Source organism: Lasiodiplodia theobromae, assembly GCF_012971845.1.
Source record: "Lasiodiplodia theobromae strain AM2As chromosome Unknown scaffold_37, whole genome shotgun sequence".
Taxonomy (NCBI): Eukaryota; Fungi; Ascomycota; class Dothideomycetes; order Botryosphaeriales; family Botryosphaeriaceae; genus Lasiodiplodia; species Lasiodiplodia theobromae.
Genome location: NW_023336516.1, coordinates 22,597 through 35,625, shown reverse-complemented (window position 1 = coordinate 35,625; position 13,029 = coordinate 22,597). Strand labels below are relative to the sequence as shown.

The following is a 13,029-nucleotide window of genomic DNA, read 5'->3' as shown; positions in this document are numbered from 1 at the left end:
CGAGGTTCCCGTTGCCGTGCTCAAGCACTCTCGTTGAGCGCAGCCCGGCACCTCCACCTGCACTTGTTTACTCCCGCCCCGAACCTGCGAGCGAGCGCAGACGCTGTTCGCGGCGTCGCATGTGACATCCTGCTGCCTGAATGCACAGCCTGGACACGTAAATCCATGAGCGGCGCGGCCATCAGGCAGGACCATAGAAAGGAAAGATACGGGTGAAGGGCTCGTGTCGCGCTGCTGCCGTAAGAGCTTTTCTGCTACGATGACCCGGGTGCAAGAGCACGCGCTGGCGGCTGCCGCGCGCAGGAAGTGGGCGGCACACGTGCTCGCCGAAATTGTTTGTTCATAAAGTCCTTGACGGGCATACCCGGCTGATCTTGTTGGCGCTATCAGCAGGACTGTTCAAGTTGGCCAAGGGCGGGCCACGGGTGTCGCAAGGCTACGCGCGACTGCCGTTCCTGGTGCTTCGCTCTGCCTTCCGGAAGGCGGTCAGGTCAGATCAAACCCGCTGCGTTTGCCAGTCGCCCTGCTGCCTCTGCTCCGCCCTGCATCACCCAGCATCCTCGTTTGCAGCTTCCCCCTCCACTCCATTGCGCCTTGGAGGGCACCTAACACCGACACCCACCGCTTCAAGGCCCTCTCCACCCCGTCATATTGCATTGGGCTCTCAGCACATCTGCCCGCGCCATGGCCCGCCACCCTTCGCCGCTAATCTCGCTGCCCGCAGAGCTGCAGATCAAGGTCGTGGAGGAGCTGTACGAGGACCCGCCGTGCCCGTACGAGGACCCGCTCGCCAAAGATGCTTTCCTTGAGCATGTCAAGGCCGTTCGCCTCACCTGCAAGGCGCTGAAAGCTGCCGCTACCGACATCTTCCTGAAGACGTGGTTCTCTCACCGCTCCATTGTCTTGGAGCGCAAGAGCCTGCTCAACTTCTACCAGATCGCCACCACCTCGCCTTTCAACAGGCGCATTGTGCAGCTCGATGTCGCCGTCTACGAATTCCGCCCGGAGCTTGCCCAGGACTTTACCGTCTTCCTTGCCCGCATGGAGAAGGAGGCCCGCGACGAGAGCTGCTTCCTCCGCCACGACCGCGTCAAGGAGCATTTCTTGGGCGATGCTGAACGTGCTTCAGACTGGCCCAACGCGAGGGCTGCCTACGCTGCCTACAAGAATCACGTCGACAACCAGGCTGAGCTTTACGATCGCTTCGCCCACGTTCGCCTGCTGGCGCGCTCGCTCAAGGCTTTCAGTGGTCTCGGAAGCTTACGCACCATCAGCGTCAATGGCGCACAGTCTCCCCTCACCGGCGCCTGGACCAGCGGAATTCTCCAAGAATGTGGCATATCTCTTCTCCACAAGTCCGTCGTCCCCCAGTGTCTCATTCCGCCGAAACTTGACTGATGTTTTCTTAGGGAGAAAATCGCCCTTCACCCCGCCACTCTGGGAACCGTCATCCGCGCCATGGCCTGTAGCGAGGTGGAGCTTTGCACACTAGTGACTGCTGGTTTGAACGTCAGTGCCTTGCAACTGCCACCCCCTCAGCGTCGCCGCTTCAGCAAAGTCGGTCTCAGCCACCTCCACAACCTCAGTCTCCGCTTATTGGACCCCAAGCTTTTCCCTTCGGAGTCAAGCTCCGCGCTTTTTCGCTCTGGCCTGCTTGCTCGTTTCATCCAACACGCCCGGAACCTAGCGAATCTGAGCATCGAGTTCTACAACCAGCCTTACGACGTGCCCCTCGCCAAACTTCTCGGACGCCGTATTGAGAAGCTCGAGTCCCTATCCCTTGGTGGCCTGGCCTACCATGCCCAAGATCTCATTGAGTGGCTCACGGAAAATAGCTCGAAGCTCGAACATCTACAACTCGACTACTCCTCGCTCATCTCCGGCACGTGGCGTGAGGTCTTCCGAAAGATGCGGAGCAATCTTGACCTGAAGTCCGTCTACTTCCACTTCCTAGCGGACGACGAGGAGTCGATCCACATCACTGGCGAGAATGTGAACGATTTCATCTTGAAGAAGTCTTCAAAGGTGGACTGGGACACGATGGAAAGCAAGGCGCTGCCCCAGAACGTGGGCGATCTAGCAGGCCTTTTCTCCGTTGTTGTGAACAGCCAACCCACGCACCACCATCACCACCACCACAACCATAACCATCAGCACCATCACAACCATCAGCACGGACAGAATGGCGCGGATCATGCTCCAGAGGGCAATGGACACAGCCCTAACGAAGCACACGAGGCTCCAGTCACCGCAGGTCCGGCTCCGCCCCCGGGCCACCCATCAGGCGCTCAGGTTGAGACACAAGCCAACAACTCCGCGCCCGGAACCACCTCCTCGCAAAGCGAAACTACTGGTCCCGCTGTTGGGGCTCCTGGAAATGCTGGTGGCATCACGAACGGCACCTTGTCTTTGCCGATGCCCCCGCCTCAGGTGATAAGCGCCATGCAAGATCTCTTCCAGAGCGCCCTCGGGGTCTCTCTGGATTTCCTGGATGACTTTGACGACGGTGACGAAGATGATTTGTCGGACTCTTTCGATGATGACGATAACGAAGAGTTCGACGACGAGGAAGCGTCTGACGATGACTCTGAGACTGAAGGTGACGAGGATAGTGACATCATTGATGAGCAAGATGAAGACGGCTACATGACAGACGACTCCGAGGCTGATGCTCTTGTCGATAAAATCACCAGCGAGCTATAAGAGTCACTTCTTCCTCACTTCGCCTTAGACTTGCTTTCGACCCTCGCGGAGAGGCCTTCGAATCTTCTCTAATTCAGCACTTTCTACACCCGGTTCCTTGACATACGCGAGGTCTCTTCTTCCGTCGTCTAATGTCTGCCGCAGGCAGCTTAACATCGACGTCTTCAACGGTGTCTGTCGAAGGAAAATTATTCAAAGCTACGGGTGAGTTCGGAAACAACTGGCTTTACGGGCACGGGATACAAACTCGCCTTGAGAAGTTTGTTGCTCATTATCCAATCTACTTCTTTGAGTCGGCATCGTGGAAGGCCTGATATTCCACGAAGGCATAAAAGTGGGAGCTGAAGAGAGACGAGGAAGTAGATTAGGACTTCTTTACCTTTTCCTTATTTTCTCGAGTCAAAATTCGTGGGAGGTTCACTATCTGCGTCTTTGCGAAATTCCGATTTCCGCTGCAAGACACAATATGCGGAGAACATGGGGTATTGCGGCAGAATTTCGAAGCACGAATATAAAATGGGGTGCATATTCAATGTGGCAGCCGTCTACATTTGATGTCATGCAGTGATCGATCTTCGTAACGGACATCCCGTTCTGATATTCTTCATCGCCCTTCTTCTTTTTCTTCGAGTACCAATAGTGAACTCCGCTACGTGCAACAGAACCACCGAGGGCAATGACCAAAGCTAATTGGCTTTGATTGTCTAACAGTTTCAACGCCGTGCATTTCCCCAGCAGTCTTTCATCCTCGACCATGTTCCACTTAATCATCTGAAAACGCCGCTGCAGGTTTGCCTTCAAAAACTGACACCATCAAATTGTAGACTTTTCATGCTCTCATCGCCCAATGACACATCATCCTCATTTATCCTTGTCCTCCTTCAACGTGACGATCTGGTTAAGCACAATCGCATCACCTTCTCGTTCAGGGTCAATGCAGAAGTAACCTGTGCGCATGGCCTGGAAGCGAACAAGGTCATCCGAGCCACCTTCGGGCTTGGTTGAGTGTGCGGCGGTCAAAGCATCGAGACCCTTCTCAATGACGGCATTCTTGTGAACGATTTCGCTGTCAGGGTTGAGATCGTCAGCGTAACCACCAGTCTTCCAGTCCAACGCATTCGGCTCTGCAGCACGGAAGAGAGCGTTGTACTGGCGGGCTACGACGCGGTGGTTTGTCTTCGCGTCGACCCAGTGGATCCAACCCTTGGGCTTGACCGTGGGATCCGTCTTGACGGCGCGAATCTCGTTGACGAGGCCGGTAGCCGAATCCCTGGTGAAAGATGTCGCCTTGATGGGGCCGACGTTAAGAAGACCAACGGTCTGGCCGGGTGCAAGGCGGAAGAAGTTGGGATCGGACTCCTCGCGGAAGTCGCTACGGTCAACGTAGACGCTACGCGAAAAGGGCACATTGCGCTTGTCACCGTCGGGCTTCTTCGGGTCAAAGGGCACAGAGATCTCCTCCTGGTGGTCCTCCGGCACGTCTTCGATGACAACCTTGATCGGGTCAAGAATTAGGCTGAGACGCGGCACTGTGCGCTCGAGGTGCTTGCGGACAGCGTTATCAAGTCGGACTGCCTGGATGCTGGTGAGCGCGTCTGTCACGCCCAATTCATGGACAAAGCTCAGCAGAGCTTGGGCGGGAATGCCGCGGCGGCGGAGAGCGACGAGAGTATACAGACGGGGGTCATCCCAGCCACGGACAGCCGGCGAGATTTTCTTGGTGGTCACAGTGCCGTCCTCGTTCTTCTTGTCAACAGTACATCCCTCGACGAGCATGGCAATACGCCGCTTCGAGAGGATAGTACCCTCCACATTGAGACGGCCGTACCTGAGAGGGGTCAGTCAAGCTTCAAAAGCGGAGCATTGTGTCAGCACTCACTCTCGCTGCATGGGGCCCTTCTCTTCCGACTTGGGCACCTTCATGTCCAGAATCTCCAGGAGCCAATCATAAGATATGCGGGACTGCTGGAACTCGGTAGTGCACAAAGAGTGGGTGATGTTCTCAAGAGCATCGCAGATGCAGTGGGTGAAGTCGTAGGTGGGATAGATCTTCCACTTGTCACCGGTGCGGAAGTGGTGGTTCTGCTCGACAATGCGGTAGGCGGCCAGGTCCCACATCTGCGGGTTGCCCTCCTTGGGATCAAGGAGACTCTGCTTCATGCGTAGGTGGGCCTCGCCGGGCTTGTACTTGCCGTCGCGCATGGCGCGGAACTCGGCCAGCGATTCCTCGACGGGCCTGGCGCGGTGTGCGCAGGCAAAACGGTCGCCGCCCTTGTTCTCGCCGCGCTGGCGGTTGACCTCCTCCCCTGCACGTTGTAAGCGGGTGCGCTTCCTGCGTGAGTGCGGGGCCCTTACTGGTGCAGTGGCACACATATCCCTTGTCCCGCTTGATCATCTCCTCGGCCAGCTCATACAGCTTATCGAAGTTGTCGCTGCTGTAGGTTATGGCGTGCGGCTTGAAGCCCAGCCAGGCCACCATGTCTTGGATGGAAGTAAAGAACTTCTCCTCCTCCTTGGCGGGGTTCGTGTCGTCGAAGCGCAGAATGCAGACGCCGTTGTAGTTCTTCGCGAAGCCAAAGTTGACGGCAATGGCCTTGGCATGACCGATGTGCAGATAGCCATTGGGCTCGGGCGGGAAACGCGTGCGGACGTCGGCGACGGGCTTCTCGTTGTAGACGCGCTTCAGCCAGCCCTCCTCGAAGACGTTGGCAGGCTTGGACTCGGCAGGCTTTGGTCGGAGGGCAGCTTCGGCCTTTGCGGCGGCCTTCTTCGCGGCGGCCTCAGCCTTCTTGCGGGCCTTCTCGGCGGCCCGCTTGGACATCTCGGGGGCCGCGGGAGCGGGAGCGTCGGCCATGGCGTGTGGGAGCGTGCGAGAGCGCAGAGGAGCGGAAAATGGGTGCGGGCGCGGTGCAATGTGGGGTGTGAGGGGCAGCACGGTGTTGTGTGAATCACTTCGAAAACATGAGTCAGGCACCTGAGGCGCCGACTGTCAGCCACACATCGCCGGAGTCACGAATCTCCGAGCGCCACCGCGCGCCGCCATTGCCTTGGCCTTCCGCGACGTGCTGGCCTTTTCTTCGTTGACGCCCGTCTTGGTCTCCAGGCCACGCCGCTTGCAAGATGCCTCTCGTCGACAACGACCAGATCAAGGCGGCCACCCTGCACAATCCGCTGCCACTGTCGCTGCACCTCTACGTCTGGCCCTTCCTCATCGTCTGGCCGCTCTTCCTCTCCGTTTACCTATCGCCCTCCCAGTACGAGAAGCACATCCAGTCCTCCGAATGGACCTTCGTATGGTGCGGCTCCATCATCACCGTCCAGTCCCTCATCTGGCTCAGCACCCACTGGAGCGTTGATCTGAAGGCCCTGTTTACCGCGACCAAGGCCAAAGATGTCCGCAGCGCCACTCTCATCAAAGTCCACCCCATTGCCAACGCCGGCGCCGCTGAGATCTGCCCGCTGAAGCGCGACAATGTTGGCGGCAAGCAGAACATCTCCTTTCTCTTCCAGAAGCGCCGCTTTCTCTACGATTCCGAGAAGAATTCGTTTGCGACTGTGTCCTATTCAATCGACGCCGAGCCGAAGCCCGTCATCAGCGCCTTCCAGAGCTCGCGTGGCCTGACCAGCCCCGCCGAAGTGCAGCGCATCCACGAGCACTATGGCGACAACTCGTTCGACATCCCCGTGCCGACCTTCCTCGAGCTCTTCAAAGAGCACGCCGTCGCGCCATTCTTCGTATTCCAGGTCTTCTGCGTTGGCTTGTGGATGCTGGACGAATACTGGTACTATTCTCTCTTCACTTTGTTCATGCTGGTCGCCTTCGAGAGCACCGTCGTGTGGCAGCGCCAGAGGACGTTGAACGAGTTCCGTGGCATGAGCATCAAGCCGTACGATGTTTGGGTCTTCCGCGAGGACAAATGGCAAGAGATTGAAAGCGACAAGCTGCTGCCTGGCGATCTCGTCTCGGTCGAGCGCACCAAAGAGGACAGCGGCGTAGCATGCGACATGATTCTGGTCGAGGGTACCGCCATCGTAAACGAGGCGATGCTGTCCGGAGAGAGTACCCCCGTCTTGAAGGACTCCATCCAATTGCGCCCAGGCAACGCTCACCTCGATCCCGAAGGTCTGGACAAAAACGCACTGCTGTGGGGTGGCACCAAGGTCCTCCAAGTCAGCCACGGAAATCCTAGTGAAGACGCCCCCGATGCCATTCCCCGTCTCGCCTCCGGCATCCCCCCGCCACCCGACAAGGGCGCGGTTGCTGTTGTGGTCAAGACCGGATTCGAGACGAGCCAAGGTAGCCTCGTGCGGACCATGATTTACTCGACAGAGCGCGTTTCTGCCAACAACGTTGAAGCCCTGCTTTTCATTCTTTTCCTGCTCATCTTCGCCATCGCCGCGTCTTGGTACGTCTGGCAGGAGGGCGTGGCTAAAGATCGCAAGCGATCAAAGCTCCTCTTGGATTGCGTCCTTATCATCACCAGCGTGGTTCCGCCGGAGCTACCTATGGAATTGAGTTTGGCTGTCAACACGAGTCTTGCTGCCCTCAGCAAGTACGCCATCTTCTGCACCGAACCGTTCCGCATTCCTTTCGCCGGCCGCGTCGATGTCGCCTGCTTTGACAAGACCGGTACTCTGACCGGCGAAGACCTTGTCGTCGACGGCATTGCCGGCCTGACTCTTGGACAGCCAGAAGCTAAGGCTGAGGCTGATGGTGCTCAGACTCAGCTGGTGCCAGTCAACCAGATCGGCCCTGATTCCACCTTGGTCCTCGCCACGGCTCATGCTCTGGTCAAACTTGACGAAGGAGAGATTGTGGGCGAGCCCATGGAGAAGGCAACTCTGCAAGCTCTTGGGTGGGTACTTGGTAGGCAGGATACTCTCACCAACAAGATTGGCCGTACGAGCGTCGCCGAGCTGGTTCAGATCAAACGCCGTTTCCAGTTTTCCTCGGCCCTCAAGAGACAGAGCTCTGTTGCTACCGTCTTGGCGACGAACCCAAAGTCCGGAAAGAAGACGAAGCACACCTTTGTTGGCGTAAAGGGAGCTCCGGAGACTATTCGTAACATGCTGGTCACCACCCCGCCCAAGTACGAGGAAACCTACAAGCACTTCACTAGAAATGGCGGTCGTGTGCTCGCTTTGGCATACAAACGCCTTTCCACCGAAGACGAGATCAGCCAGAAGAGAATCAACGACCTGAAGCGCGAGGAGGTTGAATCAGAGCTTCACTTCGCTGGTTTCCTAGTCCTCCAGTGCCCACTCAAGGATGACGCAAAGAAGGCGGTTCAGATGCTCAATGAGAGCAGCCATCGTGTGGTTATGATTACCGGTGACAACCCTCTCACTGCTGTCCATGTGGCTCGCCAAGTGGAGATTGTTGATAGGGACTGCTGGATCTTGGATGCTCCCGAGAACGACGACTCCGGCAAGAATCTTGTTTGGAGAAGCATTGATGACAAGGTCAACATTCCGGTCGACCCCACTCAAGAGCTTTCCCGAGAGATTCTCGACACAAAGGACGTCTGCGTCACGGGATACGCTCTCGCCAAGTTCAAGGATCAGAAGGCATGGCATCAGCTCCTCCGCCACACCTGGGTCTATGCACGCGTTTCCCCCAAGCAGAAGGAAGAAATCCTTCTCGGGCTGAAAGACGCAGGTTACACCACTCTCATGTGTGGTGACGGTACGAACGACGTGGGTGCGCTGAAGCAAGCCCACATCGGTGTGGCTCTTCTCAACGGTACGAAGGACGACCTGGACAAGATTGCGGAGCATTTCAGGACCACGAAGATGAAGGAGGTGTATGAAAAGCAGGTGTCTCTCATGCAGCGCTTCAACCAGCCTGCTCCTCCAGTGCCGCCCATGATTGCACACCTGTATCCTCCTGGACCGTCGAACCCGCACTATGAGAAAGCGATGAAGCGTGAGCAGGACAGGAAGATCAGCAAAGGCATCATGGCTGCTGAAGAAGCTGCAAAGGCAAACGGAGCTACTGCGCCGACGTCGAGTGCAGTTGCGGCGCCGCCGAACGAGACGCCTGCGCAGAGAAACCAGCGTCTCGCCCAAGAGAAGGCACAGAGCCTCGCGGATAAGTTGCAGATGTCAATGATGGAGAACGAGCTGGACGACAGCGAGCCGCCGACGATTAAGCTCGGAGACGCATCCGTTGCCGCGCCCTTCACCAGCAAGCTGGCCAACGTCATCGCTATTCCCAACATCATCCGCCAGGGACGCTGCACCCTTGTTGCTACGATTCAGATGTACAAGATCCTAGCTTTGAACTGTCTCATCAGCGCATACAGCTTGAGTGTCCTCTACCTAGACGGCATCAAGTTCGGCGACGGACAGGTGACGATTAGCGGTATGATGATGAGCGTCTGCTTCCTGTCCATCTCTCGGGCCAAGCCCGTCGAGGCGCTTTCCAAAGAGCGTCCGCAGCACAACATCTTCAACATCTACATCATCGGCTCTGTCCTCGGCCAGTTTGCCATCCACATTGTTACTCTCATCTACATCTCCCAATACGTGCAGCGCACGGAGCCGTAAGTGTCCTCGCCCTGGTGTCTTGGTTTCAGATGCTAACCCGACTGCAGAAAGAGCGACGACGTGGATTTGGAGGGCGAGTTTGAGCCATCTCTCCTCAACAGCGCCATCTACCTGCTGCAGCTGATTCAGCAGATTTCGACGTTCGCGATCAACTACCAGGGTCGGCCGTTCCGGGAATCGATCCGCGAGAACAAGGGCATGTACTACGGCCTCGTTGGCGTGGCATTTGTTGCCTTCTCGTGCGCGACAGAGTTCATTCCCGAAATCAACGAGAAGCTGCGCCTGGTTCCTTTCACGACCGAGTTCAAGATGACAATGACGGTGGTCATGCTCATTGACTATGTGGGATGCTGGGTCATTGAGAAGACGCTGAAGTATTTCTTCAGCGACTACAAGCCCAAGGACATTGCCGTACGCCGCAAGGACCAGATTGAGAGGGAGGAGGCCAGGAAGAAGCTAGAGGCCGAGGAGGCGGAGAGGAAGAAGGAGCAGTAGAGAGCATGCATAGCGTGCTGGATTTGCTGTAGAATAGTAATAGAGGATAGAGGAGCAAATGTGCAGCGCAAGTCTGCCCATGGAAATGCGTCCGGCTTTTGCACGGTCTCTCTGCGTGAATGATGGTGCGAGAAATGGCTCGACGGCGGGGTCAGACTCGGGAGGTGGTCACTTTTTGCTTTCTGGCGGTCACACAAAATGGCGCACTCGGCACGCACGCCTGCATCAGGATTTTTGAAGGAAACATGTTCATTACTAGCGCCGCTCTTGCCCGATGGCTGGCGTGACAGGTCAGTAATGGAGACCCAACAGCGTGGGCCGCGGCAACGGAGATCGAAGACTACGACCAGAAAGGCAGGTCGAGATCTTGGTGTCCTAGGTAAGGAAAGGAAGGTTGATTGGCCGCGCGTTTTGGTGGAGCTGACGAAGCCAGATGCACGCCGTGGCATTGCTTGCGGTTGCTTGGCTAATTCCACAGGGCAGTGTCGACGTCCAACGAGCGCCTGTTGTGCTCGTTGGCCAACAAGATGGAGGCCGTGGGTGGCCGTGTCAGTTGGGTCAGCGGATACGAGGGGCTCGCGAAGGAGCAAAGGCCATCACGGTGTCCAGGCTGGCGAGCTGTGCCGCTCGCGAGGCCGGCGAGAGGCCGCAGCTAGCGGAGATGAGCGGTGGAGCTGCCATTGCTTAGATGGACCTTCCCTCTCCTCCCGCGCCCGCTTCTCCACACTCGCCCTTATAAAAAGGCCAAGCTCGGTCGTGATTGCCCGTCCGACTGTCTGCCCAAAATGCTTGGCTCCCACCTCCTCGTGCTGCTGGCTGCCGCTGCCAGCGCCTCACCTCTGCGTGCCCGCTCCGACTACCAAGTCAAGGAACACTTCCACGCCCCTCGCAGTTGGTCGCGCATCGGACGCGCCCCCTCGGAGCATGTCATCAACCTCCAGATCGGTCTGAGGCAGTCCCGCTTCTCTGAGCTCGAGAGGCACCTCTACGAAGGTGCGTTTATCTACCAGTTTACCCTTTGCTAGCTTGTCCCGCGAGAGAGATTACACTTCCCGGTAGTAGAGTGGAACAAGCATCATCTCTTGCGGAACGTGCGAGCTGGGCGAACACGCTGCAACTCCCCCGTTTTGGCAACTTCTAACACAACGAAGTCTCGGACCCCAGACATGAGCGCTATGGCCAGCATCTGACCGCGGATGAGGTCAACGAGCTCGTCGCGCCCTCTGACGACACTCTAGACCTCGTTCACGAGTGGCTTGAGGACAACGGCATCGCCAAAAGCCACCTGGAATACAGCCCTGCAAAGGACTGGATCAAGGTCTCACTTCCTGTTGACCAGGCCGAGGCTCTTCTGGACACCGAGTATTCGGTTTACCGGCACGAGACTGGCGGCCATATTGTGCGCACTCCTGCCTGGTCCCTCCCTCGCCATCTCCACGACCACGTCGAGACCATCCAGCCCACCAACTCGTTCTTCCGCTCCGCGCCCCGAAGAAGCAACGTCAGGCCCATCGTCGAGGACGTGAAGCAGCCGCTTGCTCGCCAGAAGTTCGTCAGCAGCCAGGCTCCTTTGGACGCCGACGTGTCTGCCATCTGCAACACGACCTTCGTGACTCCGCACTGCCTGCGTTCCTACTACGGCACCTTGGACTATGTCCCACAGGTTCCTGGCAAGAACAAAATCGGACTTACCAACTATCTGGACGAGACCAGCAAGCGGACCGACGTCAAGCTTTTCCTGCAGCAGTTCCGCCCGGATGCCGTCTCTGCCGCCGACAACTTTACCATCGAAGTCATCAACGACGGCGACAACACTCAGACCCCCAACACGCCCGAACAGAATGATGCCGGTAAGAACATGGAGGGGAACCTTGACGCCGAGACCATCCTGGGCATTGGTTATCCTACCCCTCTCATTGCCTACAACACCGGCGGCTCGCCTCCCTTCCAGCCTGATGCCAACACCGAGACCAACTCCAACGAGCCTTACCTCGATTGGGTGCAGCACGTCCTCGGCCAGTCAGACGTGCCTCAGGTAATCTCCACCAGCTACGGAGATGACGAGCAAACGGTCCCCCCTTCGTATGCCTACACCGTCTGCAACATGTTCGCCCAGCTTGGCGCTCGTGGTGTCTCTCTCCTCTTCGCCTCGGGCGATGCGGGCGTTGGCGACGAGGGCGCTTGCATCAGCAACAACGGTACCAATGCTACCACATTCCTCCCGTCGTTCCCCGACGGCTGTCCTTATGTGACGTCCGTCGGCGCCACTACAGGCTTCTCGCCCGAGAGGGCGGCCTACGACGTCCTCGGCTCCGGCAGTGTCTTCACATCCGGCGGTGGATTCAGCAACTACTTTTCTCAGCCCTCCTACCAAGCCGAGGCTGTTCAGAACTACTCGGCAGCGTACCTTGCTGATGGTATTTATGCCGGCCTGTACAACGCCTCCGGTCGCGCGTACCCGGACATTGCAGCCCAGGGTCAGAAGTTTGTTGTTACTTGGGAGGGCAGCAACATCCGTCTCGACGGCACGTCAGCATCGACTCCTCTCGCGTCTGCCATCATTTCGCTCGTCAATGACGCTCTCATCGCCGCTGGCAAGAAGCCGCTCGGCTTCTTGAACCCCTGGCTCTATCAGGGCGGCTGGAAGGCTTTCAATGATATTACCAACGGCAGCGCGGCCGGCTGTGGTGTTGACGGCTTCGTGGCTGCAGAGGGCTGGGATCCGGTCACCGGCTTCGGCACTCCCAACTTCCCTGCCATTCTAAAGAGCCTGGGTCTGTGAGGATTTACATAAGGGTGAAATTATCAGGAAACATGGCATGGTGCATGACACAGATAGAGCCTGCTGAATGAGAAAGACGTAGGGTGAATGGTTCATACGATGTGATGAAGATTCCTTCCAGTTACGTCAAGTAATGAAATCTGTCTCCCTCTGAGAGGATCAAATAGAAACGCAAACATGATTATATGCGAGCCAAAGCTGCACGTCAGCCTTCTCGGGCAACGATTCCTCCTTCTACGTCATACTAACAAGACTGTTATACCAATCGAGGCTCGCTATATCCGTCTCGTAAGGAGGTGTATGAAGCTTACAGCCTCGCCGCATGCGGTTGATGGTCAAAACAAGCGTCACGCTAGCCCACACTCAGGTACATGGTGCAGCATGCGCTAGCGCCACCATGCCCCGGTGATCAAGATGTGTAAAACAAGCTTTAATTAGTCATGATCCTGTCACTACAGGCGAGACTTGAAACATGCACATACACAGATCGACAAACACTG

The 13,029-nt window shown here is 57.1% G+C and overlaps 4 protein-coding genes across 4 annotated transcripts; 3 read left to right on the top strand and 1 right to left on the bottom strand.

Annotated features, from left to right (window-relative positions):
• Nucleotides 1-684: 684 nt before the first annotated feature.
• On the top strand, nt 685-2,703 carry LTHEOB_10221 (Protein transport inhibitor response 1; the record flags this gene model as incomplete). Its single annotated transcript, XM_035506843.1, has 2 exons — nt 685-1,355; nt 1,410-2,703. 2 exons carry the CDS (start codon nt 685-687, stop codon nt 2,701-2,703), a joined length of 1,965 nt encoding a protein of 654 aa, XP_035367990.1.
• An 861-nt stretch (nt 2,704-3,564) lies between these two features.
• On the bottom strand, nt 3,565-5,557 carry LTHEOB_10220 (Glutaminyl-tRNA synthetase; the record flags this gene model as incomplete). Its single annotated transcript, XM_035506842.1, has 3 exons — nt 3,565-4,531; nt 4,583-5,009; nt 5,059-5,557. 3 exons carry the CDS (start codon nt 5,555-5,557, stop codon nt 3,565-3,567), a joined length of 1,893 nt encoding a protein of 630 aa, XP_035367989.1.
• Nucleotides 5,558-5,823: 266 nt separating this feature from the next.
• Nucleotides 5,824-9,747, top strand: LTHEOB_10219 (Cation-transporting ATPAse 4; the record flags this gene model as incomplete). The annotated part of the gene is made up of 2 exons (XM_035506840.1): nt 5,824-9,248; nt 9,300-9,747. 2 exons carry the CDS (start codon nt 5,824-5,826, stop codon nt 9,745-9,747), a joined length of 3,873 nt encoding a protein of 1,290 aa, XP_035367988.1.
• A 785-nt stretch (nt 9,748-10,532) lies between these two features.
• Nucleotides 10,533-12,529, top strand: LTHEOB_10218 (Tripeptidyl-peptidase 1 precursor; the record flags this gene model as incomplete). The annotated part of the gene is made up of 2 exons (XM_035506839.1): nt 10,533-10,740; nt 10,899-12,529. The coding sequence occupies 2 exons, from the start codon at nt 10,533-10,535 to the stop codon at nt 12,527-12,529; spliced, it is 1,839 nt and encodes a 612-aa protein (XP_035367987.1).
• Nucleotides 12,530-13,029: the final 500 nt, after the last annotated feature.